We start from the raw sequence: 25,189 nt of genomic DNA on the forward strand, positions 1-25,189 counted from the left end.
AAATGCGGCGTCTCCAAATGCATCACCCGTTACCTGGTCGGAATGGCCTCAGCAAATCTGATGGTGGTTGTCGTTATTGCTTTAGTGGAACAGACAAACAATATCTACATTTATTCTAGTTACAATTCCATTTTTTTTTCAATTTATTGCAGTTAATTTAACGGCGATTGTGATCCTATTTCGTGGAAAATGTGGACTCTCCAAATGCATCACCTGTTACCTGGTTGGAATGGCAGCAGCGGATCTGATGGTGGTTATCCTTGTTGTTTTAGTGGAACAGACCAACAATATCTACATGTATTCCAGATTCCTGCTCATCACTCCTGTATGCGCTCTGACACTTGTATTTGGGAGAGTAGCGACGGACTGTTCTATTTGGTTTACGGTTAGTTTTACCTTCGATCGCTTCATCGCAATATGTTGCCGAAAGCTGCGGGAACGATACTGCACCGAGAGAACAGCAACGGTGGTTATCGTGACTGTGGTTATTGTGAGCTGCGGGAGAAGTGTCCCGATTTACTTTGCGCTTGAACCTTACATCATCATTGACAACACGCCGTGGCGGTGCACCGGCAGATACGAATACGCTACTTCACCCGTGTGGAGAGGATACGAATTGCTGAACAGTATTTTAACACCATTGCTACCAATCGGCTTACTCGTGGTGTTTAACGGGTTAACTGTAAGACATATCGTTGTGGCAAATAGAGTCCGCAGAAGGCTTCTGCACAGCAGCGACAATCAGAAAGATGCCGAGATGGAAAACCGCAGAAAATCGATGATTTTGTTGTTTTCCATATCAGCTAATTTCATATTATTCTGGATGCCCTATGTAGCCTTTTCCCTGAAATGGCAAGTGCAAAACTATTTTTACCAGGACAGATATTTGAGTTCCCCGGTATACATTCTCCAACAATTTGGGTACATGTTGCAATTTCTCAGCATGTGCACCAATACTAGTATCTATACACTGACACAGAGGAAATTCAGAGAAGAGCTGAGGAATGGAATGACATATGTGTTTACATTAAATGGCCATTTGTGTAGATAACACCAGCGTCTAATGATAATACCGCGGAGTTTTCAAATAAAGCTGTTTTACAATGAACTGCATTGGCAAATACCTCTTGAATTCAAACAATCATTTGCCTGGTCATCCGGAAAATGCAGAATTGATGGAAGATTGCTGACTTCATGCAGTTCAGGTAGTAACAATACTAACGTTGAATGCTGCTGGCGTGATTGTTACAACGGTTGAAGTATGATCCAAACTATCACAGACATTCGACTGTCACAAGGGCAGGAATGGCTTCAGGACTTTCCGTGTTTCAGATTTTGAAAAATGGACCGGGTTGGGTAACAGAGTGTGAAGGGATTGCGATGGCAAACCAGAGATAGTATCACAGCTGCAGAAAGGGAGGACGACGTGGAGCGTTCGTTTGTTAATAGACTGTGAGACGAACGCGGAACCATGATCAGCTCATTTGGAGTATTCTATACAGTCGCCCACCAGATTAACAAAACAAACATTCAAGAAGAACAGTGAGGAAACGATCGGGAGCGGAACTTGGACATGTTATTGGCACTGACAATTGAAACGTCCCTAATATTCTTCGGCACCTCCCCCAGGGTAAAAGTTTTTGGTATGGCATAATTTATCAGTTGTGTCCAGGATGGATTCATGTCACTATGAGGCGGGCTAGTGAACAGTCCATACGAGATCTAATAGTAGAAAAGCAAACGGATCAGGTGGCAGATCTCTCTGCGGGTCAGCATTTCAGAATGATAGAGCAGAACCCCCCGACATTTACCTTGCACAGGGACAGGACCAGAGTGCATGGACTGTGTTTAATCAGGGGTCTGCGATTTATGGTGCTACCTGGCAAGAACTTGGGAAGGACAATGGGAAATGGTGTTCTCAGGGAAATGCGAAAGAGATGTTGTTCAGGGAGCACTTACATAGGGTTCAATATAGGTTTGCCTCATTGAGGCAGGGAAATGATGATAGCTAAAGTAACCCTGGGTTACAAGAAATGTGGAGCAACCCATCAAGAGAAAAGAAAGAAAGATATTTACGGTTTAGGAAGAAAGGATCAGATAGGGCTATGGCGAGTCAGAAGGGGAGAAGAGAAGGCCTTGGCGAGTTGCTCTAACGTAAGTGAAGAACAGGAGGAGAGTGGAGATCGTGTGGGCAGATCAGAGGTGAAAGAGGAAAATTTGTGTCTGGAGTCCAAGGAGACATTGAAGCACCTCACTGAAGACCTTTGAATCGTGGCTTTATCATATCGGGTGTAGATACTTTCATATTTTGATCCCTTGAGCCCTGAATCCACATGGCCGGTGTGGAATCCGTGTCTCCCTCTGAAATCAATAATAAATGAAACATACAAAATGACACAAACTGACAACGCAGCGCGAGCAAAGTAAACATCCATACTCACACTTGTCTTCCTTCAAAACTATCGCAAGCAATTGCAGAATACAGAATAAACAACTTGTGAAGCAAAAGGCCTCAGCACGTATTCTACAGAACTTAGGAGAGTAAGATGTGGGGAGCTGAGGCTCCCATACACTAACACTTCATAGAATTTTGAAAAGTCTTGCAGGCTCCGAATTTCACATCCGTTCCTGGAAATCACTTCTGGCAAGGAGACACACAATTTCTGCCACATGTCTGGTGAAAAAGATGATGAATTCAATCATCCATGCAACACAAACTAAAGAAACACACGACTCCCAAAAAGTATTTCATTACCATAATCTTCCTCTTTCTCTTTCAATTGAACTCACTTATGATCCACACATTGTGGAATATTTTAAAACCGCAATGCAACCATATTTTAAAAATATCACAGAAAATGGCATGCTCTTATTTGTTCAACAGTTATCAAACATCTGTAATGGCAATCAGACAATATTTAATAGAGCCTTTCGATTCCAAGACAAAGAGACACAGAAATTAATATTCAGCACAATTAAAATATGACGTCTCCACAACTCCAAACATTCAACGACTGCCAGGATTTCCCACCTCCAATTTCTGATCAAGAATGGCTGATCGCCAGCTGGGCTCCACCAGGAGCTGCTCTAAAAAGCCATCTTGTGGGCATTCTAGGAAATCACCCTCTTGGTATACAGCAACTACCTGATCTTCCCATTATATCTGCATGACTATCTCCCAGGAATACGGCAATATTAATGTTTTGACATGCATTTTCCCTCTCTCGTTGCAATTTGTGGAAGATATACATACTACTGATGGGGGGGTCTCTATAAAAATCCCATCAGTGTCTTTTCACTCTTGCTATTCCTCTGTTCTACCCACAGTGACTCAACACCTTCCGACTCTAATGATTTGATTTTATTTTTTTTGCAACAGAACCATACAACCTTCTCTGCCTACCTGTGTGTCCTATTCAAGAAACATGCAAGTATATGGGACACAAGAGACCCTGCAGGTGCTGGGAATCTACAGCAATACACACAATGTGCTGGAGGAGATCAGCAGGTCAGGCAGTGTCTATGGTTGGGAATCAACATCTTGGGCCAAGACCCTTCATCAGAACTCTTGATACACAGGTATCTGGAATATCAACAAGCAGAGAAAATAGAAAGTAGTGTGAAAAAGCAAAAACATGTTTCAAAATTTACTTCAAGGCTTAAGAACATTTACCAAACATATTTCCATGGTATAGCAAATACAACAAAGGCAATAAACTCTTTCACTATTCCCATATTAATATATTCCTTGGCAAAATATCTTGGTTCCATTCCAATCTGGAAACTTTACAAAAAAAATAAGAACTGAAATGACAAATTCAGAAAAGACAATTTACACTCAAACACACTTAGATTAACACTACCAAGGACAGAAGGAGGAAGAGCTATAACAGACATTAAAAAAAAATCACTCAACAGTCTGGTAAGATTTCTAAAGTATATATTTTCATCAAAAATACAGGATTCAGCACTCCATGCGAGTATATACAATTCTGATAAGAAATACAGACCAGAAAACTTAAATGAGAGGCTAACTCAGAAAAATGAATCATCACTATGGAAGAAAACATTAACCAGTGGAATGAGTATGACCCTCCATGGGAGACATCCCAATGATCTGAGCAGACTAGCTGGTGACAGGGAAGCATCGAGCACCTGACTGCGAGTTGGAGACCTCTTCACAGAAATAGGGGTTTCTTGGGGAAATACAGAACAAGGTAGTTAACATTTTAAAATATCAAAATTACATTAAAGACAAACAAACCAGGCAATAAATGCAGAAAATGCCAAGGGAAACCAGACACAGTCCAAAACATTCTGGGATCCTGCAGGAATTTAACTCAATCTGATTACTTATATAGGTACAATCAAGTGACAAATATCATTCACCAAAATCTTGCTTTAAAATACAAACTTATGAATGACCACCGTAACATCATAAAGGCACAATAAATTCAAGCCTTATCCAGATTTAGAGTAAAAATCTTACAAAGTATATGATAATCAATACATAACCACTAATAGGACAATCCGTAATAACCATCCGGATATAATATTACAGGATAAACAAGCAGGAACAACTCCCTCAATAGATAAAAACATTCCCCACACACACATGTTCCTCAACCAGAGGAGCACCTCACAACAGGCAGTGTTTGTGTCATCAGTCAGACAAACAAATTATTTTCCCTGTCAATCAGCTTCCAAATGTTGCTACTCTGACATATGTTGCCACGCCCCGCTGCTGATACCCTTCTCCTCATTATACATTCTTACCCCGACCATCGTCCAGAGCCCCAAACTCTGCCCTGTGCCCACCTCTGGTTTCTGACTCTTCTCCGTTGAACATCCAACTGATGGTTTTCCATTCTGTTTTCAGTCTTTAGAGGACAGTGGTGTTTTCTAACAACCCTTTAGAAGCAGAAAAAATGACCCATAATGTGAAAAAGAGTCATGATTAAGAAGGTTAACTCCCAATGTCATTCTCCCTCAGCCCAGAGATTGGAGGGGCAAAGAATATCTCAGACAGAACTGCAGTCAGCTCGACTTCTTCAGTCTGCAGAGAATTCAGGGGAAACCTCTTAATTCACAGAGTGGTGACTGTTTGGAAGCCATCACCACAGGGAGAGCGAGAGGGGAACAACAGGGGAGGATTTAAAAGGACTGTCATGGAACTGAATCACTGGCAGGGTCCAGATGGCCTGAGTTGACTCTCTTCTGTACACTAGTTGTGTTGTAAATTCACTAAGTACTGGAGACAGAGTTTAAAATAGAACTGAATTATTTGTCTAGGATCCAGAATATTAAACTCCTGTCCCGTTAAAGGTGAATGTGCAGCAGAAGAAACTCCTCCCATGCCCAGTGACCAGGGTGCAGAACTGGGTGTGGTGAGCAGCAGCAATAATTGCAGAGTTCAGCACCGACAGTCACTGCTGAAATTGCATTGAGAAACAATGATGGACAAATACCAGCATGAAGCTTATTGAAACTTTCTCCCCAGTGTGAACCCGGTAGTGTGACACAAGTGTAACATGCTGTAGGTTTCACTGCTAACATAATAGCCTCTCTGTAATATTTCACTGCTGAGGTAATGGTTTCTCTGCAGCAGCAATGTTTGGGTTACGACTAGAGATAACAGGGTTTTGGAGTGTGGGTGATCCAATGAGAGAAACGTTCTTTCTTGTGAGTCTGGAAGAGAGATTTTCGTGGTCTTTTGCCGGGGAGAGATGAGAAGACGCGAATGGAGAGAGTGGGCCCTTTTTCTTATTTCTTCACGAACCATATAGTCAAAGTAAGAATTATAAAGCACAATCCTTTAATCACAGATTGCGTACTGTTTGTTATTTCAGGGTACTGATTTGTAACAGGGGACACATCGTGCAGTATCCACCCAAACAAGATTTCTCAAGTTCTTCTGGGCTGGGGGGCTATCACCCCCTATATTATACTGCTAGCCAAAACAAGAGTTACATAAGGTCAGATGACTGAGTGAATCACTTCCCACGTTCACAGCAGATGAATGGCCTCTCCCCAATGTGAACTCGCTCATGTAACTTCAGTTGAGATGAATGAGTGAATCCTTTCCCACAGACAGAGCAGGTGAACAGTCATTTCCCTGTGTGGGCTGACTGGTGTTTCTGTAGGCGATATGATGAAGTGAATCCCTTCTCACAAACTGAGCACGTGAATGGCCACTCTCCGGTGTGAACTGACTGGTGTCTCAGTAGGTGATATGAGGAAGTGAATCCCTTTCCACAGTCTGAGCAGGCAAATGGCCTCTCTCCATTGTGAACTCTCTGATGTACCTTCAGTTGGGATGACAAAATGAAGCCCTTCCCACAGTCTGAGCAGGTATAAGGCCTCTCCCCAGTGTGAACTCGCTGATGTATCTTCAGTAGAGATGACCGATTGAATCCCTTCCCACAGTCTGAGCAGGTGAACCGCCACTTCCCAGTGTGAACTGACTGGTGTCTCTGTAGGGAGGATGATTCAGTGAATCCCTTCCCACACTCTGAGCAGGTGAATGGCCACGCCCCAGTGTGAACTCGCTGATGTACCTTCAGTTGAGATGACTGAGTGAATCCCTTCCCACAGTCTGAGCAGGTGAATGGCCACTCTCCAGTGTGAACTGACTGGTGTCTCAGTAGATGAGATGACTGAGTGAATCCCTTCCCACAGTCCGAGCAGGTGAACGGCCACTCCCCAGTGCAAACTCGCTGGTGAGCCATTAGGTCAGATGACTGAGTGAATCCTTCCCCACAATTTCAGCAGATGACCAGTCTCTGCCCAGTGTGAAATGACTGGTGTGTCCACAGGTGGGAAGAGTGACTGAATCCCTTCTCACCCACAGAACAGGTGAATGGCCTTGTCCCAGTGTGAACTTGCTGATGTACCTTCATGAATTGACCTTGAATCCCCACAGTCTGAAAAGGTGAATGGCCTCACCCCTGTGTAAACTGACAGGCATGCCAGTTAGTCAGATGATTGAGTGAATCCCTCACATCAGTCTGAGCAGGAAGGAAGGTCGAGTGAATCCCTTGCTCCACTTCTTAAATATCTGGACAGAGACAGCAAAACTGGTGTGTTGTGTTTGAGATTCCTGTAGATATATTCCTTGTCGTTTTTAACCTGAAAAAAGATTTATAAAATCCAACAATGAGTGGAGGACAACACTTAAGAAGAGATCACTCGAGTTGTCAAGGTGTGATCTGGCATCACACTGTTACAGTGAAGTTCAACACAAGTTGGAGAGAGAAATCATCTTCTAACTGGGCACAGTACTGGTATCTGGAATGACCATTAAACTCTCTGAAGCTCTTCCTGTCTCTATAAGAATCGGGCATTTCTGCATCTCCAATCTGTGACTTGGCTCAGTTTAACACTCTCCATTGGTATTATTCCCTGTTCCCACTGAGCTGCATGGGTGCCTGGCCCCACACTAACTGAAACACTGTCAGACAAATAGCCTTTGTTGACGTGCAGCTGGGATTTTCTATTATCTACTGTCAATGTGAAGTGCCACAGTTTTAAAGCCATGTAAACATTTCCTGACCAGATGAATGGTTGGTCCACACAGCTGTTAAAAGGAATTACATTAATATTAGTACTATTTCATGTCACAGAGTCATAGAAAAGTACAACATAGAAACAGGCCCTTTGGGCCTTCTAGTTTGTGCTGAACTATTTAAACAGCCTACACCCACACCCATACCATCCAGGTACTTATACAAACCTCCTAAATGCTGAAATTGAGCTTGCATGCAACAGTTGGACTGTCTGCTCATTCCACACCTGGATGACCATCTGTGTGAAGAAGTTTTCCCCCATTTTCCCCTTAATGTTTCACCTTTCACCCTTAACCCATGACCCTGGTTGTAGTCCCAACCAATCTCAGCGGAAAAAGCCAGCTTGCATTTACTCCATCTATAACTCTCATAACTTTTTCACACCTCCATCAAATCTCCCCTCAATCTCTACATTCCAAGGAATAAAGCCCAGACCCGTTCAATCTCTCCTTATAACCCAAGACCTCCAGACCTGGCAAAATCCTTGTGAATTTCTTCTGAACTCTTTCAAACTCTTTTACATCTTTTCTGTAGGTTGGTGACCAAAACTGCACACAATACTCCAAATTATGCCTCACCAATATCTTGTACAATGTCAACATAATATCCATCTCCTCTACTTACCACTTTTGTTTATGAAAGCCAATGTGCCAAAATCTTTATTTCCATCCTGTTGAACTGTGCCACCAGTTTCAGTGAAATATAGACCTGTATTCCCATGTCCCTTGCTTCTACAACATTCCTCAGTGCCCTACCAGTCACGGTGTAAGAACTACCCTGGCAGCTCCTACCAAAGCACAACACCTCACACTTGTCTGCATTAAATTCCATTTTCCATTTCTCAAACCATTTTTTTCCAGCAGTCCAGATCGCACTGCAAGCCATGATAGTCTTCCTCACTGTCTACTGCACCAGCAGTCCTGGTGTCATCCTCAAATTTGCTGATCTAGTTAACCACACTATCATCCAGGTTACTGATATAGATGACAAACAACAACAGATCCAGCACTGATCCATGTGGCGCTCCACTAGTCACAGGTTTTCAGTCAGAAAGGCAACTATCTGCTACAACACTCTGGTGAGGAAGTTTTAAGGGTATTGGGGGATGTAAGAAATGATTCTTGGAGTCTTGTAAATAACAGGTTAAAACTAAGTCCAAACTTATGTGTGCTTTGTTCCAGATAGTGTGCAAATTTCTGTTCTGTCTTTCACTGAGGAATCTGCTTGCAGCTTGTTTAGATTAACGACTCACAGATGTCTCTTGGGAATGTTATGTAGAGCTGAGTTCTCATGAGACACGAATTGAACTAAATTCATTCCTTTGTCTAACAAAAGAGAATAACTAATAAGGATTGGACAGAACATTCATTTGTATTTAAAACCCTGATTTAGTGGTCTCTCTTATCTAAGAAATTAAGTTTTGCTCCGACAGCCTTGGTGGGAGTACCAGTTGAACTAAAGTGCTCTTTGTTTCGCTAGTTCTGTAACTGTAACGTTTCTGCATGTTAGACAGAGATTCATCATGAGCCGCCAGAGGGAGAGGAGTTGTGTGTCTCTGATGCTTGGCCCCGAGCTTCTCGCCGGCTGAGTTCGAACAAATAAACTGGTGAAAAGGATAAAGTAAAGAACTGTTTGTAGTGTTGCTATTCATCTAGCAAATTTAAGTTTACACCATAAAAAAGTATCCCATCCGGACACTTCACACCTTTGTACGGCTACTTTCTTCTTTTGACTTCAAGAAATAGAAGAGAACTGTGGACACATCATGGACACAAGTCTCCCCTCCATGGACTCTCTCTATACCTCCTGCAGCCTCTCCTCCATGGACTCTCTCTACACTTCCTGCAGCCTCCCCTCCATGGACTCTCTCTATACCTCCTGCAGCCTCAGTAAATCAGGCAACATAGTTAAAGATTCCCAAGCCTAGGGACATTTTCCATTCTGCTGTTATAAGCAAACTGAAAATTCCTCAGCATTGTTAGATGGACTCTTGATTTCATAATGTAACTCGATGTGACCTTGCACCATATGTCTACCTGCAGTGGATTTTCTCTGTAACCATAATGCTTTGTTACACTCTGTTAATGAATTACCATAACCTACTGTTGTAATGTGTTGATCTGAGAGGATGGTATGCAGGACAAAATTTTCATTAAACCTTGGTACATGACAATAATAAACAATTCCCTACTTTAATTGTGTGGAAATATTAGACAGACTGAGCTTCTCCTCTGGAACTTCCAGAGGGAGATTTAACTGAAGTGTACAAATGTTTCAGAAGCCCAGAAAAACAGAAAAGGCTTCCTTCTTGTATTAATAGGGTTATATACCTCGAAACATTGGCTGCACTTGGGCAATTTGTATCAGTGGAATAGAGTCAATGAAAAAAAAAGTGCCCACCCACAATGAGAGAACGTGACAGATCTGGATCTCACTCCCTTGTCTGAATGGAAGAAAGATTAAACTGCACAACCACGAGAAACAAATCTGCACACATGAAGTCAGACCCCAGTGTAGCAAAACCATGCATGACATCAGGCATGTGGAGGGGGAGGGAAGGAGAGGGGATAAGATTTTTGGTTCCATGGCTCTCTTCCAGGGAAGGTGGGACCTGTACAGAAGGGACCACAACAAGAGAGAAGGTTCTTTGGAAACTGAAGATCTGAAGGCAGGTAAGTCACTTGGACCAGATGGTTTGCACCCACTGTTCTGAAAGAGGTAGCCGGAGAGATTGTGGAGGCATTAGTAATGATCCTTCAAGAACCACTAAATTCAGGAATGGTTCTGAAAGACTGGAAAGTTGCAAATGTCACTCCACTCTTCAAGAACGGAGAGAGGTAATGAAAGGAAACTATACACCACTCAGTCTGACAGTGGTTTGAACGGTGTTGGGGACGATTGGTAAGGATGTGAATTCAGGGTACTTGAAGGCACAAGATAAAATAGGCCAGAGTCAGCATTGTTTCCTCAAGGGAAAATCTTGTCTGATAAATTTGTTGGAATGCTTTGAAGAAATAATAAGCAGGGTAGACAAAGGAGAATTGGTTGATGTTGTGTGCTTGGATTTTCAGGCCTTTGACAAGGTGCCACATGTGAGGCTCTTTAACGAGCTCTGAGCCTATGTTATTACAGGAAAAAGATTGTGGCTGATTGGCAGGAGGAATCGAGTGGGAATAGAGACAGCCTTTTCTGGCTGGCTACTGGTTTCTAGTGGAGTTCCACAGGGATCTATGTTGGGAACGATTCTTTTCATGTTATATGCCAATGATTTGGATGATGGAATTGATGGCTTTGTTGCAAAGTTTGCAGGAGATGTAAAAATAGGTGGAGGGGCAGGTCGTTTTGGGGAAGTAGGGACGCTACAGAAAGATCAGGAAAATGGGCAAGGAAATGGCAGATGGAATACTGTGTCGGGAAGTGCATGATTATACACTTTGCTAGAAGAAATGAAAGGGTTGGCTATTCTCTAAATGGAGAGAATGTACAAAAAAAATCTGAGGTGCAAATGGACTTGGGAGCCATTATTCAGGATTCCCTAAAGGTTAATTTGTGCATTCAGTCTTTAGTGAGGAAGGCAAATATGATGTTTGCATTCAGTTCAAGAATATAAAATATAAATACAAAACTAAATATAAAAGTGAGGATGTAATGTTGAGACTTCACAAAGCTCCTGGATTATTCTCAGCAGTTTTGAGCCCCTTATCTCAGCAAGGATGTACTAACACTGGAGAGAGTTCAAAGGAGGTTTACGAAAACGAGTGCAGAATTGAATGGCTTGTCATATGAGAATATTTGATGGCTCCGGACCTGTATTCAGAGGAATGAAGGATGATTTCTTTGAATCCTATCAAATGGTGAATGGCCTTGATGGAGTGGATGTGGAGAGGATGTTTCCTGTGTTGGGAGAGTCCAGGACCAGAGGACACAACCTCAGCTTAAAGGGGATAGGTGGGCATTCTTTTAGAAAGGATATGGGGGGAATTTCTTCAGCCAGAGTGTGGTGAATCTATGGAATTCTTTGTCATGAGATGCTGTGAATGCCAAGTACTTATGGATATCAAAGGCAGAGGTTCCTAGATTCTTGATTGATGATGGTTTATGGGGAGAAGGAAGGAGACTGGGAATGAGGAAAATTGGAACAGGCATGATTAAGTGGCAGAACAGGAGCAAAGGGCCAAATGGCCTAATTTTGCTCCTATGTTTTATGGTTTTATGTGGGGGCATCAGAATGACATCACATATGGGTGAAAGTTTGTACTGAAAAGCTGTTTAATGGATTTTTTTAATGATTTCAGGGAGTGAGCGAAGGAAACCTAATGGGTTTCATCAATGAACCAACATTGTGTGATTTAAAGTCCCCTGCAAGATACCCTGCTCTGCCATGTTGTCCGTAGAGTGGGCAGTGTGGTACTTGTCTCGAGTTGGGTCACAAAACTCCAATGTTTCTGAGGAGGACTTCCCAGAGTGATCTGGTCTGGGGTGGTTCAGTCAGTGCAGTGTCTCGTTGTTTTGTATTTTCAGAAACAACAGTTTTACTAATATACACTGGAATTGCCAGCAGGGTAAAGACAGGTTCATATCAGTTAACTGAAGACCTCTCGTCCCTGTGGTCCTTGTCTCCCAGCAATCTAAACACCCCAACAGTGTAGGTACCCGTTCATCTAAAAGTGAGTGAATCATTCCGATAGTTGATCACTGAGAGGAATTATATTTGTTGGGAACAGCTAGACGATAGGAAGCAGATGATGATGATAGGAAGCTGTTTATTGGAGTTGAGGCTCTGTGCCTCGTGGAGTTCTCCAGAGTTTGGGTAGTGAGTTTGCAGCAAGTAATTTCAAAGAATTACCTCTTTTTGCAAGATAGTAAATATAAGCACCCATCTTTCCCTCTCCACACTTAGAACCGGCCAAAAGCTACTTCAGAAGATGCAAGTTCTTCAAATGAGCAAACACTGAGAGAATGTGCGTGAGTTTAAAGAGCTGGGATACTGACAGAATATTACCAGACCTGGAGTGATTGCAACTGGGTCTGACAGAGGCATAACTGATATTTCTGGGCACATTCATTCTCACCTCAATTATTCCCTACCTTACTTTGTACAGATATGTAATGTCTAAAGGATCAGTGTCTGAGTAAATGAGACCCACCAAACTTTCTCCTGGTGAATCAATGGAAACCCTGAGTCAGATGGGTTCTCTCCAGTTTGTGCTCTCAGTCCTCGGGCTGGTTCACTTGCTGCTGTTCCCTCGTCTTCAGTCGTGGTTCACTTCCAGTTGTGGGTTTTTCTTCCAATAAAACTCTCACCGCAGGTTTAACTTTAACATGAAAGATAATGAAGCATGTCAACAATACAAAGGAGAACAAAATATTTCTGCTCACTGAAATCTAAACATTGAAGACAAATATAATGATCTCAGTGAACAAATCTGTAATTGTCCCTGACAAGTCACAAGACTTGATTTGGGATAGGAAGGACTCATCGTTCAGTCATGGTAAGATATGAGATGGAGGAACAGAATTAGGTGATTCGATCCATCGAATCTGCTCCAGCACTCAACCATGGCTGAGATTTATTCCAACACCATATTCCTGCCTTCCTCCTGTAACCCTGAAGCTACTTAGCAATCATGAATATATTAATCTCTGTCCTAAATATACACAAATGGCAGCCTCAACCACACTCAGTGGCAACAAATTCCACGCATCAGCCATCTTTTGGCTGAAGAAATTTTCCTCATCTCAGTTTCTTTATTCTGAGACTGTGCTGTCAAATCAGACTCTCTGTGTAATGGAAACGTCCTCTCCATGTCCACTGTATCCAGGCTTTTCAGCATTCAGTCAGTTTACTTAACCACACACCTGCTTTCACCACCCCGTTAAATGCTCCTCATTCATAAAGCTGATCATTTCTGAGATTATTCATGTGAACCTTGTTAGCAACAACTACACTGAACACATTTTCAAGTATAATAGACAATCAGGAAATGTAAACCATTCCAGGGTGAATGTAAAAAAAAGAAACTGGAATCACCAGAATCGCCCAACAGGTAAGGAACTGCTGTGGGGAGAGCATCAAATTTAACGATTCAGGTTCACAATCTTCTGTCAGAATGGATTCACAATTTTCCATTTTTAGTGCAGACCACCAGCAACGTGAGTTCCTATTTGATTTCCACTGCCTGACAGACAGGTGACAGTGAGGAGGAATTTCCATACACAGTTTGAACACTGAACCCCCAGGTCTATTTCTACTGGTGTAAACACAGAACAGCCCATTTGATCACAGCCTCTCCTTGTGAGGGATGGAATACAAACTCATTCGCTCCTCAGATTAACAGCCATTTCTTCCAAAGGAACTCCAGATATGAATATTTGATCCCAGACCAGAAATATTCGCTCAACACCTCATAAACCCGGGTCCATTTTACTTGGATCTAAAACTGCGATATCCCAGGATCCAACCTCACAGAGCCACACAGCTGGACGTGCCACTTACCCACACCGAGAGTCTCACACATCGTCCCCACCTCTCAGACTGGGTGGTGCAGTCAGGGATTCCCCCACAACCAATGTCCAGCTGCTTGAAATTTCTGCTTCATTGCAGAAGGACGACCACCCAGCCCCATCTGTAGAAGCAGTGACCAAAGTCAAAGCCAAAACACCAATAGTTCCATATCCCTGGAATGCCAATCACAGGATTATAGCCCAAGCACCAACTCTCCCAGTACTCTTTGCTGCCAGTAAAATGCTGCGGTGTGTCAGCCAGTCACAGTTCACAACTAGCACCTCCACACCAATGTACAACAGAACTGGAACCTGATGACCCTCTGGCATTCCAGCTCACAAAAACTGATTCCAGAAATAACTCAGCGAGGCCAAAGCTGTAAAAGAACACATTGCAATGAAGACAAGTGTTAGAAGAAAGATTGCTGATATATATTATTGAAGAGGTGTAATGCAGGGTGGACCAAGGTTGACCCAGATGGTTGATATACATCACTAAAGCTGGGGGGGAGAGAGACTGGACAGAGGTTGAACAAGATGGGCAGGGAATGAGCAAATGGAACCAGGTGGAGAAGAGTTCAAGGAGGATCAGTGATGGTTCTCCAGCAATACATAGATACAGAATTAATAGTACACACTACCGTATAAAAGATCTTAAAATGACAAAGTTAGAACAAACAATAAGAACTTTGGCATTTACAATTTGACCCTCACCAAATTTTTATCAGCACACCATAGAAAGTTTCCCATCTGGGCACTTCAACCCCTTGCATGGTAACTACTCTGCCCGTGACTGTAAGGAACTGCAGAGACCTTTGGATACAGATCAGCACATCACAGAAACCATTCTCCCCCCTAGACTTCCCAGTCCCTCGGTAAGCAGGCAGTGAAATCAAACATCCCCTCAACCTGGGACGTCCTCCCTCACCCACTCCAATCAAGGAGAAGACACAACAGCCATAATGCTCAAGGACTGACGCGAGGAGCCTCAGGAAGCGAGGCGAGTTGGGGGAAGTTAACGGGACTCAGTGGCCAACATCAGATTCCCCAACACAATATGGATGAAGCATCACCACACATCCCGGGAGGGTAAAACATACCACGTGATAGTGCGTCGCAAAGCGGAGGGCGGGGCAAATCTGCTGGAAGCAGCCTCACATGACCTGTTGGCGGGACTGCTATTTCAATTCTGCGGAAATATACAGCCTGGGCTCCTGGTTTGAATCGTTCAATGCAGATTAAGTGAAGTCTACACATTTTTGACGAGCCCAGATAACTGGGTACTAAATGAGCAATCGGCCCTCAGTTCCGGGCTCACGGCCAACATCGGATCTTCCCGCTCAGGATCTATACTCACCAATGGGAAAGTGATATCTTCGGCCCGCAAACAGTGATCCCGACGCCCGGGTCCCCAAGCGAGGAAGCGAGGACACTTTCCCGAAATCACAGACGATCCGCTTCAGCACTGGAGGAGAAAGGTAAACACCGCTCACTCGGAGACTGTGAGCATGCGCGAAGTGATTATTGCATCATCCGAGGGTGGGGCCTCGGAAACAGACGCGCAGATGCTGCCCATCTGCGGTTAAATGGGAGGGGCGAACGGGGTCACGTGACGCGCGTGTGTGTGTGTGTGTGTGTGTGTGTGTGTGTGTGTGTGTGTGTGTGTGTGTGTGTCTCTCTAACTCTCTCTCTCTCTTCCCCACCCCCCAGCCCAGGCAGAGCATTCCAGCTACCCACCACTCTGTGGAAATAAACAAACTTGCCCCTCACATCTCCTCTCACCTTGAATATATTAGACATTTCAATCCCCTGGAAAATTATATCATCTGTCCACTCTATCTATTCCTCTCGTAATCTTATAAACGTTCATCCAGTCTCACCCCAGCCTGCGCCGCTCTGTACAAAACAAAATAAGTGTGTCCAACCTCTCGTTATAGCTCATGCCCTCTAATCCAGGCAGTATCCTGGTAAACCTCCTCTGCGCCCTCTCCAAAGCCCCGACATCCTTCCGAGATTGGGGGCGACCAGAACTGTATGAAACACTCCAGATGTGGTCTAACTAGTTTTATAAAGCTGTGTTACAAACTGTAACGTTTTAGAAACGAACCAGCAGCAATAGAGATCACACTAGAGTCTGGTTTTGATGTTAAAATCGTTATCTTTATTAATACCTACTTATTACATAGTAACTTAACCGTATAAAGGAAAGTTAACAGTGTTATGTGTATATATGTGTAAATATAACTCTCAAACTATCGAGCCTGAGGGAACAAAGCTTAGAGTCTTGAGACGGTGAAGTAGGAAAGTTCAGTAATCCACGGAATAAATGATGGGAGAGAGATATTTGTAATCCAGGGTGAAACGTAGAGAAAAGGCCGTTACACCAAAATAACCGTCGTCGAAGTTCTTATTCGTTGAATCCGTCCACATACAAGTTATCAGCGAAAGTGACCTGTCACAGGAATACGGTTTTCCAGGGGTTACCACACAACATACCCAGTCAAGGGTTAACACTAGCGGTCCCCCAAGATATTCCAAAATCCACTCCTGTGGATATTATGAAGTGATAGCCACACACATTCGTTGTGGTTCCGTTTACCGATGATCAACCCACTCTTGTGGGCATAGGAGAGTTCCAAGCCTCAGCTGCGACAGACTGAAGCTATCAGCTTTTCCAGTCTCTCTCTCTCTCTCTTTAGACTGGCCGACTGCCTGTCTGCAGACCGCTCTCTCTCTCTTATGGTTAAATCCACAGTTAGCGCCGTCAGCCTGTGTCTGACGTCATAGTCCCGCCTCCTCACTCCGGCGCTCTTAAAGACACAGTCACAGTCCGACCGCAGGCTCGCAACAGCCGCAACACAACTTCCCGACTTTTCAACTCAGTGCTTCAACTAATAAAGACAACTACGTCATTTGCCTTCTTAACCACCCGATCAATCTGTGCAGTCTCTTTCAGGGAGCGATGCACCTGGAGTCTAAGATCCCTCTGATCATCAACACTGTTCAGGGTTTCGCATTTCACAGTGTACTGTCTCATACATTCGACCGACCGAGCTGCCAAGATGATCATCACTAATCAAATCTCACTGAGATTTCTCAGATCCTGTTGAATTTATTGCCAAGTGCACAAGTACGGGAAGGTACAGGTACAGAGAAACACTGACTTGTGGCAGCATCACAGGCAAGTACATTCAGATAACACACAGAACACAAATTATACGATTCTCTGTCCGTCACAATCTATAAATATGTTTTATGTCATTAACAGTATATAAAATACATTGTGTCAGGATAAATATTAAAATGTGAATTTTGTGTCAATAACAAACTTGGAAATGTTGAATTTGGTCCCTGTTTCCATTCCTCCTGTAGTCCACAATCAGCTCCTTTGTTTTTGTCACCATGAGGGAGAGGTTGTGTTCTTCACACCACTGTGTTGGGGTGATGACTTCTTCTCTGTAGGCTGCTTCGTTATTATTTGAGATTAGTCCAATCAGTGTAGTGTCGTCAGCAAATGTAATTAGCAGATTGGAGCTGTGGGTGGCGACACAGTCATGGGAATACAGGGAGTAAAAGAGGGGGCCAAGGAGACAGCCTTGTGCGGTATGAGTGCTGAGGGTCAGAGAGACAGAGGTGAGGGAGTCCACTCTTACCACCTGCCGGCGATCTGACAGGAAGTCCAGGATCCAGTGACACAAGGCAGGGTGAAGGCCGAGGTCTCTGAGCTTCTTGTCGATACTTCACGCCTTCGTATGGCTACCGCTCTGCCCATGACTGCAAGGAACTGCAGAGAACTTTGGAGAGCAGAGAACATCAGAGAAACAAGCCTCCCCTCCATGGACTCTTCCTACACTTCCCCTGCATCGGAAAAGCAGGCCGTGTACTCAAAGATCCTCACAACCTGGACATTCTTGCTGCATTCCTCCCCATTTTAATTGTGTGGAAATATTAGACAGACTGAGCTTCTGCTTTGGAACCTCAGAAGGAAACTTAACTGAACTATTGTCATTTCTGAGGAATGCAGGTAAATAGAAAAGGCTTCAATCTCACATTACGATCTGCGGTAACTGGGATCAGGTGACCGGTGGTGGTTCTCCCATATCAATATCAGAATCAGGTTTAATAGCACCGGCATATGTCATGACATTCGTTATCTCTGCGGCAGCAGTAGAACCTGATTCATAACAATAGATTTTAATAACGATGAATTACAATAATGTACATATTAAATAGGTAAATTACGTAAGTGGTGCAAAACAAAAATAAAAAAAAATGTAATAAACTCTTTTAATTGTGTGGAAATTCTGGAGCAAAGCTTAACTAAACTGTACAAGTTTATGAGAAGCTCAGAAAAATAGGAAAGGCTAAATTCTCACATGAATGCTCTGTGTTAAATGTTTAACCATCACGGTGACTGAAGGCAGCTGTAGGTTCATGAGGGACTGTTACTGTCGGATTCTGCAGTTCTTGCGGCTGCTCATCGCACCCAGGACTGAACCCTGGTCACTTGAGCATTGGAGGAGTCTGTTCTGCTGATGTTAGTCTTAAACTGGACTGATGTTTAATATTGTGGATCTGTGAAAGATCAATCAGTTCTGTATCAAATCTCGTGTCTCAGGTACTTCCTGTCTCTACCACACTCACAATGTACACTAGAGAGGCCAGTCGGCCCATCTGGTCCCTGCCCATGTTTCTGTTCCATATCAGTATATCAAAATCTATCCCTGCCGTTCCCCTCTCACTCTCCCTGTGATGACAGGTTGCAACTAGTCACCAGTCCGTGGGATAGGAGATTTCCCTTGAATTTCAGAGAATCATAGAAATCTACAGCTCATTACAGACCCTTTGGCTCAAAATGATGTGACAACCATGTAACTTACTCTAGAACCTGCCTAGAATTACCCTACCGCATAGCCCTCTATTTTCCTAAACTCCATGTACCTATCTAAGAGTCTCTTAAAAGACCCGATTGTATCCGCCTCTATCATCGTCGCAGGCAGTGCATTCCACACACACACACACTTTGTTTAAAAAACGTAGCTCTGACATCTCCTCTGTACCTACCTCCAAGCACCTTAAGCCTATGCCCCCTCGTGTTAGCCGTTTCAGCCCTGGGAAGAAGCCTCTGGCTATCGACACGACCAATGCCTCCCATCATCCTACACACCTGCATGAATTTCCTGCATGCTTCTGTCCAGGCTGAATAACGCGATGAGCTCACTGTGGTTTTAACGTTCTTCGGGGCTCTGGACTAAGGTGGTTAAGCTCCTTCTTCCCTGATCTTTTCAATGTTTTGTGTCATTTTCACTCATTTCAAAGGTCTGTGCCTCAGACAGCTGGGTTGGTTGAATGAGCCTCTAAAGTCTGACAGCAGATGAGCGAGTGAATCTTCGATGGTGTAGAGTCAGAAACCAAAAAGTTAACAGCCTGAGTCAGGGCTTTGGGGCTCCAGGAAGAGATGGGAATTAAGAGTTTACAAGGACAAGGAGGAAGAGGAATCCAACCAGCAGAATATGGCTACAAATGAAAGATCAGAAACACTTTAAAACTGTTTGATTGAAAAAAAAGGTGGTTAATTTCAGCAAAGTACTGGAGGAAATCAACAGATCAGGCAGCAAATGTGGAGAGGAATAAATAGACAACGTTTAGGCCGAGCCCCTTCAGCATGCCCAGACTGTGTACTACTCTGCTTAGTTGCTGCCTGAACTGCAGAGTTCCTCCAGCATTTTGTGTGTGTTTGTTTACATTTCCAGCAACAGTAGAATCTCTTGTGTTTCATATCTGCATTTGTAACAAGGTTCTACTTTGGCATTAGACACGCGGAAAGCTTGTTGATATTAAGTGTATTGCTTATGGGAGCTGCTTTCTGCATTAAAAGAGCTGCCGAGTTTTCTACACAAAAAAAAAACTGAGGTATGGACATGGAACCGGTGCTTGCAGAAACTTTTAATGGCACTGTGATTACCCAGAAAGCTCTGCGAGAATTTTCGCCGTCGCTGAAGGGCCGATCGAATGCACAGGCTGTTCCCGAATATCGCGCATGCGCGCTGTACACAAAGGCCTTGAGGAATCTGCACCAAGTAAGAGATATTCCCCGGCTGCGGGTGGGGGTTTTCAACACCGAATTCGGGACAATTGCTGTGAGCTCCGGACACCGTGGGCCGTAATCCCGGGACAGTCCTGCTCTCTTCCCTCTGTCTCAGCCCCACGATCTGTACACGGGCCCCGGGGAGCTTCCGGCTGATGAGAGAATGGGAACCGATGGATCTCTCAGACAGAGCTGAGCTCCAGCTGTCTAAATGCAAGGATTAGGAACTCGGAGAAAGGGGACAAAATCTTTTACATCAGCTGTTGAGAAAATCACCTTCCTTCTCCCTCCAATCACAAACAAGAGAAAATCTGCAGATATTGAAAATCCAAGCAACACACACAAAATGCTGGAGCAACTCAGCATTAGTACACTTTTCCATAGATGCTGCCTGGCCTGCTGATTTCCTCCAGCATTTTGTGTGTGTTGCTTGTTCTACCTCCTCTTGTTCTGGACCTCTCCACACGTGGGAACATGTTTTGACCCATTCTCTCTGGGTACATAATGATATCAAACACCTTTGTCCTGAGCAACAAGTAGCTTTCAAATCACAAATGTGCCAGACTCCAATGAGACAGACTACTGCCCTTCTCTTCATATTCATTGGCCGTCAGTCACCTGGGCGAGGGTTCAGGGGAAATATTTATGTACAATACAGAAACTGGTATTACCTGTGTGTATTGCGGTGATGCAAAAGTTGCTGGAGAATTTGCAAGTGGGAGGAAGTGGAGTAATATTTGGAAATCTGACTTTTTAAAGCATCATTTAGCGAGCAAATCAGATATGGACGGTGTGCAAAAGGTCTGGCGAGAAAATCCTTCATAACCCTCTGCAGGCCTGCTATATAGGTTGTGTGAGAGTGCAGATGAACACGATCAAACCCAGAGGAGATCAAAGTTCTCATTTGCTAGCTGTTAAAATAAATACCTCTCTATTTAAAGTTCAGTGTGCACATGTTGTTGTCAATGGGTAAAAACTGCACAGGCAAGATTTTTTGGCACACCGGTCATTACAAATTAGATGGGACATTGGTGGGAAGGTGAGGAGACTTCCAGTGTCCTTGACACCCTCACCTGCTAGGTATGCATCCAGCTGCAGCTTGTAACCCCGCACGTTAGGGAGTTGGAGCTGGAAATGGTTGAATTCCAGATCATCCAGGAGTTGGTGAGGGTGATAGATATGACATGAAGAGAGGTGAATTCTCACCCACAGGAATCTGGGTGAGAGTCAGGAAGGCAAATGAGGTTAATTAGCCATTGCAGAGGTACTCTTGTTGCCATCCCACACAACAACACTTTAGAAACTGATGGGGGGGGGGATAACCTGGCAGGGGAGTGTCAAAGAGCTGATAGGGGATTTGTTAGCAGAGATCAAATATCCTAGTGGTAAGGCTTGCTAGTGCTAGTGTGTGGTGGGGGAGGGGGGATGGTGGTTAAACTAAATTTGCAGAGGGGATTGGAGTCAGAATGCCAGAACAGATAGTGGAGAGGGTGAATTGAAATGACATGCATCTTTAATTAACATGAGGAGTAGAAATCTTTACATTACTTCTCTATCTAAATGTGCAATGTGTAATTTCTAGTAATTTATAATAAATAGTACATAGGACAGTCATTAAAACATAGAAATACAATTGCATCAGTATGAATTAATCAGTCTGACGACCTGGTGGAATGAGCTGTCCCGGAGCCTGTCGGGCCTGGCTTTTATGCTGTGGTACCGTTTCCTGGATGGTAGCAGCTGGAACAGTTTGTGGTTGGGGTGACTCAGGTCCCCAATAATCCTTCGGGCTTTTTTACGCACCTGACTCTGTAAATGTCCTGAATAGTGGAAAGTTCACATCTACAGATGCGCTGGGCTGTCCGCACCACTCTCTGCAGAGTCCTGCGATTGAGGGAAGTACAGTTCCCATACCAGGCAGTGATGCAGCCAGTCAGGATGCTCTCAATTGTGCCCCGGTAGAAAGATCTTCCATACCAAACTTCATCAAGCATCTGAGGTGGAAGAGGCGCACAGCCACATGACACACAGCGGGTATGTACAGACTATGTGAGATCCTTGGTGATGTTTATGCCGAGGAACTTAAAGCTGTTCACCCTCTCAACCCCAGATCCATTGATGTCAATAGGGGTCAGCCTGTCTCCATTCCTCCTGTTGTCCACAATCAGTTCCTTTGTTTTTGTGACATTGAGGGAGAGGGTGCTTTCTTTACACCCAGACAGATGTTGTTCAGACAAAGTCAGCAATCAAATGGTTGAGCATGGTGTGATGAATGTGCTGAGCTGTGTATATCACAATGCAGGAAACGTCATAGGAAAGCCAGATGAGCTCAGGACAGGGAATCATGATATTGTAGCCATTACTGGGACTTGGTTGCACCCAACAGTCTGAGGGATTTAGAGGAACACATTTCTAGAGAGATTGCACCCCATGCCAAGAAACAAAGGTGGATTCAGTAAGTGATTATAACTTTCCATATGTTGACTGGGACTCCCATACTTAAAAGGACTAGATGGGGTAGAGTTTGTCAAATGTGCCCCTAATTAGGGCTGGTGACAGAAATTAGTGATTATAATGCTATTAGATCTAAAGTAATTATGGAAAAAGAGAGGTCTAGACCATGAGTTGAGATTCTAAATTGGAGAAAGGTTAATTTTGATGGTATCAGAAAGGATCTAGAGGAACAGATTTGTCGAGAGATTGCAGAATATGCCAAGAAACAAATATTGATATAGTAAGCAATTTTAACTTTCCAAATATTGACTGGGTCTCCCATACTGTCAAAGGTCTAGCTGGGGTAGAGTTTGTCAATTGTGGCCTCAATCAGCAAGTAGAGTTCCCAATGTAAAAGTGTGCAATAAGCTGTTAGGAAATGATCCAGGGCTGGTGATGGAAATTAGTGTATGGAAACACTTTGTATCTAGTGATCATAATGCCATGAGATTTAAAGTAAATATGGAAAAAGAGAAGTCAGGACCACGGGTTGAGATTGTAAATTGGAGAAAGGTCAATTTTAATGGTATCAGAAAGGATCTGACAAGTGCGGTTTGTGACAGGCTGTTTTCTGGCAAAGGAGTACTTGGTAAGTGGGAATTCTTCAGAAGTGCAATCTTGAATGTGCAGAGTTTGTGTGTGCCTGCCAAATTAAAAGTTGAAAGGTCACTGGTGCAGGGGTCCCTGATTTTCAAGAGATATTGAGGCCCCGGATATTTTGTTCCTCTAAATGCCTCAGACTTTTGGGTGCAACCAAGAAACATTAATGGTTACAAATCATAATTCAATGTCCTGAGCATATCTCATTTTTTTTTTTTTAGTTGTCTTCTGTAAGTTTTAAAAATCTTTGCAATAGTTTTTGTTCTATTATTTGCCCTCTCTGGCTTTTATGTTGGCTTTGGCTTCTCATTTCAGCCATGGTTGTGTCCTCCTGCCTTTACAATGCTTCCATTTCTTTGGGATGTGTCTATCACTCAGCTCCCAAATTGCTCCCAGAATCTCCAGCCATTGCTGCTCTGTTGTTATTCCTACCAGTTTCCCCTGACAATCAAATGTGCCCAGCTTCTCTGTCATGGGGACATGGAGAAGTTCCATGAAACAGGCCATTCGGCCCATTTAGACAATGCCAAAAATACTTAAACTCTAATGCAATGTCCTACACTGGGACCACAGCCCTCCATACCCCTACCATCCAGGTACCTATCCAAACTTCCCTTAAATGGTGAAATCGAGCTGGCATGAATCACTTGTGCTGGCATCTCATTCCACACTATCACGAGCATTTCAGTGAAGAGTTTTTCCACATGTTCCCCTTGACTTTTCACCTTCCTCACTTACCCATGACCTCCAGTTGTTGTCCCACCCAACCTCAGTGGAAAAAGCCTGCTGCGTTTACCCTATCTCTACCTTCATAATTGTGTATACTTCCAACAAATCCTCAGAGCAATGTATAATTTCCTTGTTTATGTTTAGAGCGTTTTTTACGTGTAGAAGATGATGAGGGGCATTGATCATGTGGATAGCCAGAGGCTTTTTCCCAGTGCTGAAATGGCTAACGCGATGGGGCACAGTGTTAGGGTGCTTGAAAATATGTACTAATGGGATGTCAGGGGTAAGTTTTGCACACAGAGAGTAGTGGATGCATGGAATGCACGGCCAGCAGCAATGGTAGAGGCAGATACAATAGGGTCTTTTAAGAGACTCGGATAGGTACATGGAGCTTAGAAAAATAGAGGGCTATGATTTAGGGAAATTCCAGGCAGTTTCTAGAGTAGGTATGAGGATTGGCAGAACATTGTGGGCCGAGGGGCCTACAATATGTTGTAGATTTCTCATTCCTATGTTAAACAGCAAAACAACATTGGCTGTTCTCCAATCCTCTGGTACCTCCCCCTATCACTACGGAAGATTTAATCATCTCTGCTAGGGGCCTCAACAATTTCTGCACTTAACTCCCGTAGAGTCCGAGGGAGCACCTTGTCATGCCCTGGAGATTTATCCACCCTAATCTGCCTCATGATAGCAAACATCTCCTCTTTTAATCTGTACAGGGTCCATGATGTTAATGCCATTGCCCACACTTCCATAGACTCTGTGTCCATCTCCTGGGTAAATAGAGATGATCTTCCCCATCTGCATTGGTTCCAAACATGGATTACCATTCTGGTCTTCCAGAGGACCAACTTTGTCCCTTGCAATACTTTTACTCTTAATCTATCTCTCGAATCACTTAGGATTATCCTTCATCTTTCCTGTGAGGGCAACCTCATGCCTTCTTTCAGCCATCCTGATTTACTTCTTCTTTGTTCTCTTGCATTTATTCTTCATAAGAACCTACCCGCTATCCCTATTATGTAACTCCATTTTGTGCTCAATACCAATGTCTCAATATCTCTTGGAAACCAAGGTTCCCTATAGTTTCTATCTTTACCTTTTATTCTGACAAGCACATACCCGCTTTGTACTTACAAAATATTGCTTTGAAGGCCTCAATTTATGAAGCACACCTTTGCCATAAAGCAGCCTATCCCAGCCCACA

General features: G+C 43.6%; 1 protein-coding gene across 1 annotated transcript; it reads right to left on the bottom strand.

Annotated features, from left to right (window-relative positions):
- Positions 1–3,923: 3,923 nt before the first annotated feature.
- LOC140207629 (uncharacterized) lies at positions 3,924–15,568 on the bottom strand. Its single transcript, XM_072276180.1, has 3 exons — positions 15,427–15,568; positions 12,713–12,880; positions 3,924–7,128 (listed from the first exon to the last, which is right to left on the bottom strand). The coding sequence occupies exon 3, from the start codon at positions 6,726–6,728 to the stop codon at positions 6,108–6,110; it is 621 nt and encodes a 206-aa protein (XP_072132281.1). The 5' UTR covers positions 6,729–7,128; positions 12,713–12,880; positions 15,427–15,568; the 3' UTR covers positions 3,924–6,107.
- Positions 15,569–25,189: the final 9,621 nt, after the last annotated feature.

The sequence above is a fragment of the Mobula birostris genome, chromosome 13, assembly GCF_030028105.1.
Source record: "Mobula birostris isolate sMobBir1 chromosome 13, sMobBir1.hap1, whole genome shotgun sequence".
NCBI lineage: Eukaryota > Metazoa > Chordata > Chondrichthyes > Myliobatiformes > Myliobatidae > Mobula > Mobula birostris.

Excerpts from the sequence above, each read along its gene's own strand:
- LOC140207629 (XM_072276180.1), bottom strand. The coding sequence starts at position 6,728 with ATGGCTCACCAGCGAGTTTGCACTGGGGAGTGGCCGTTCACCTGCTCG.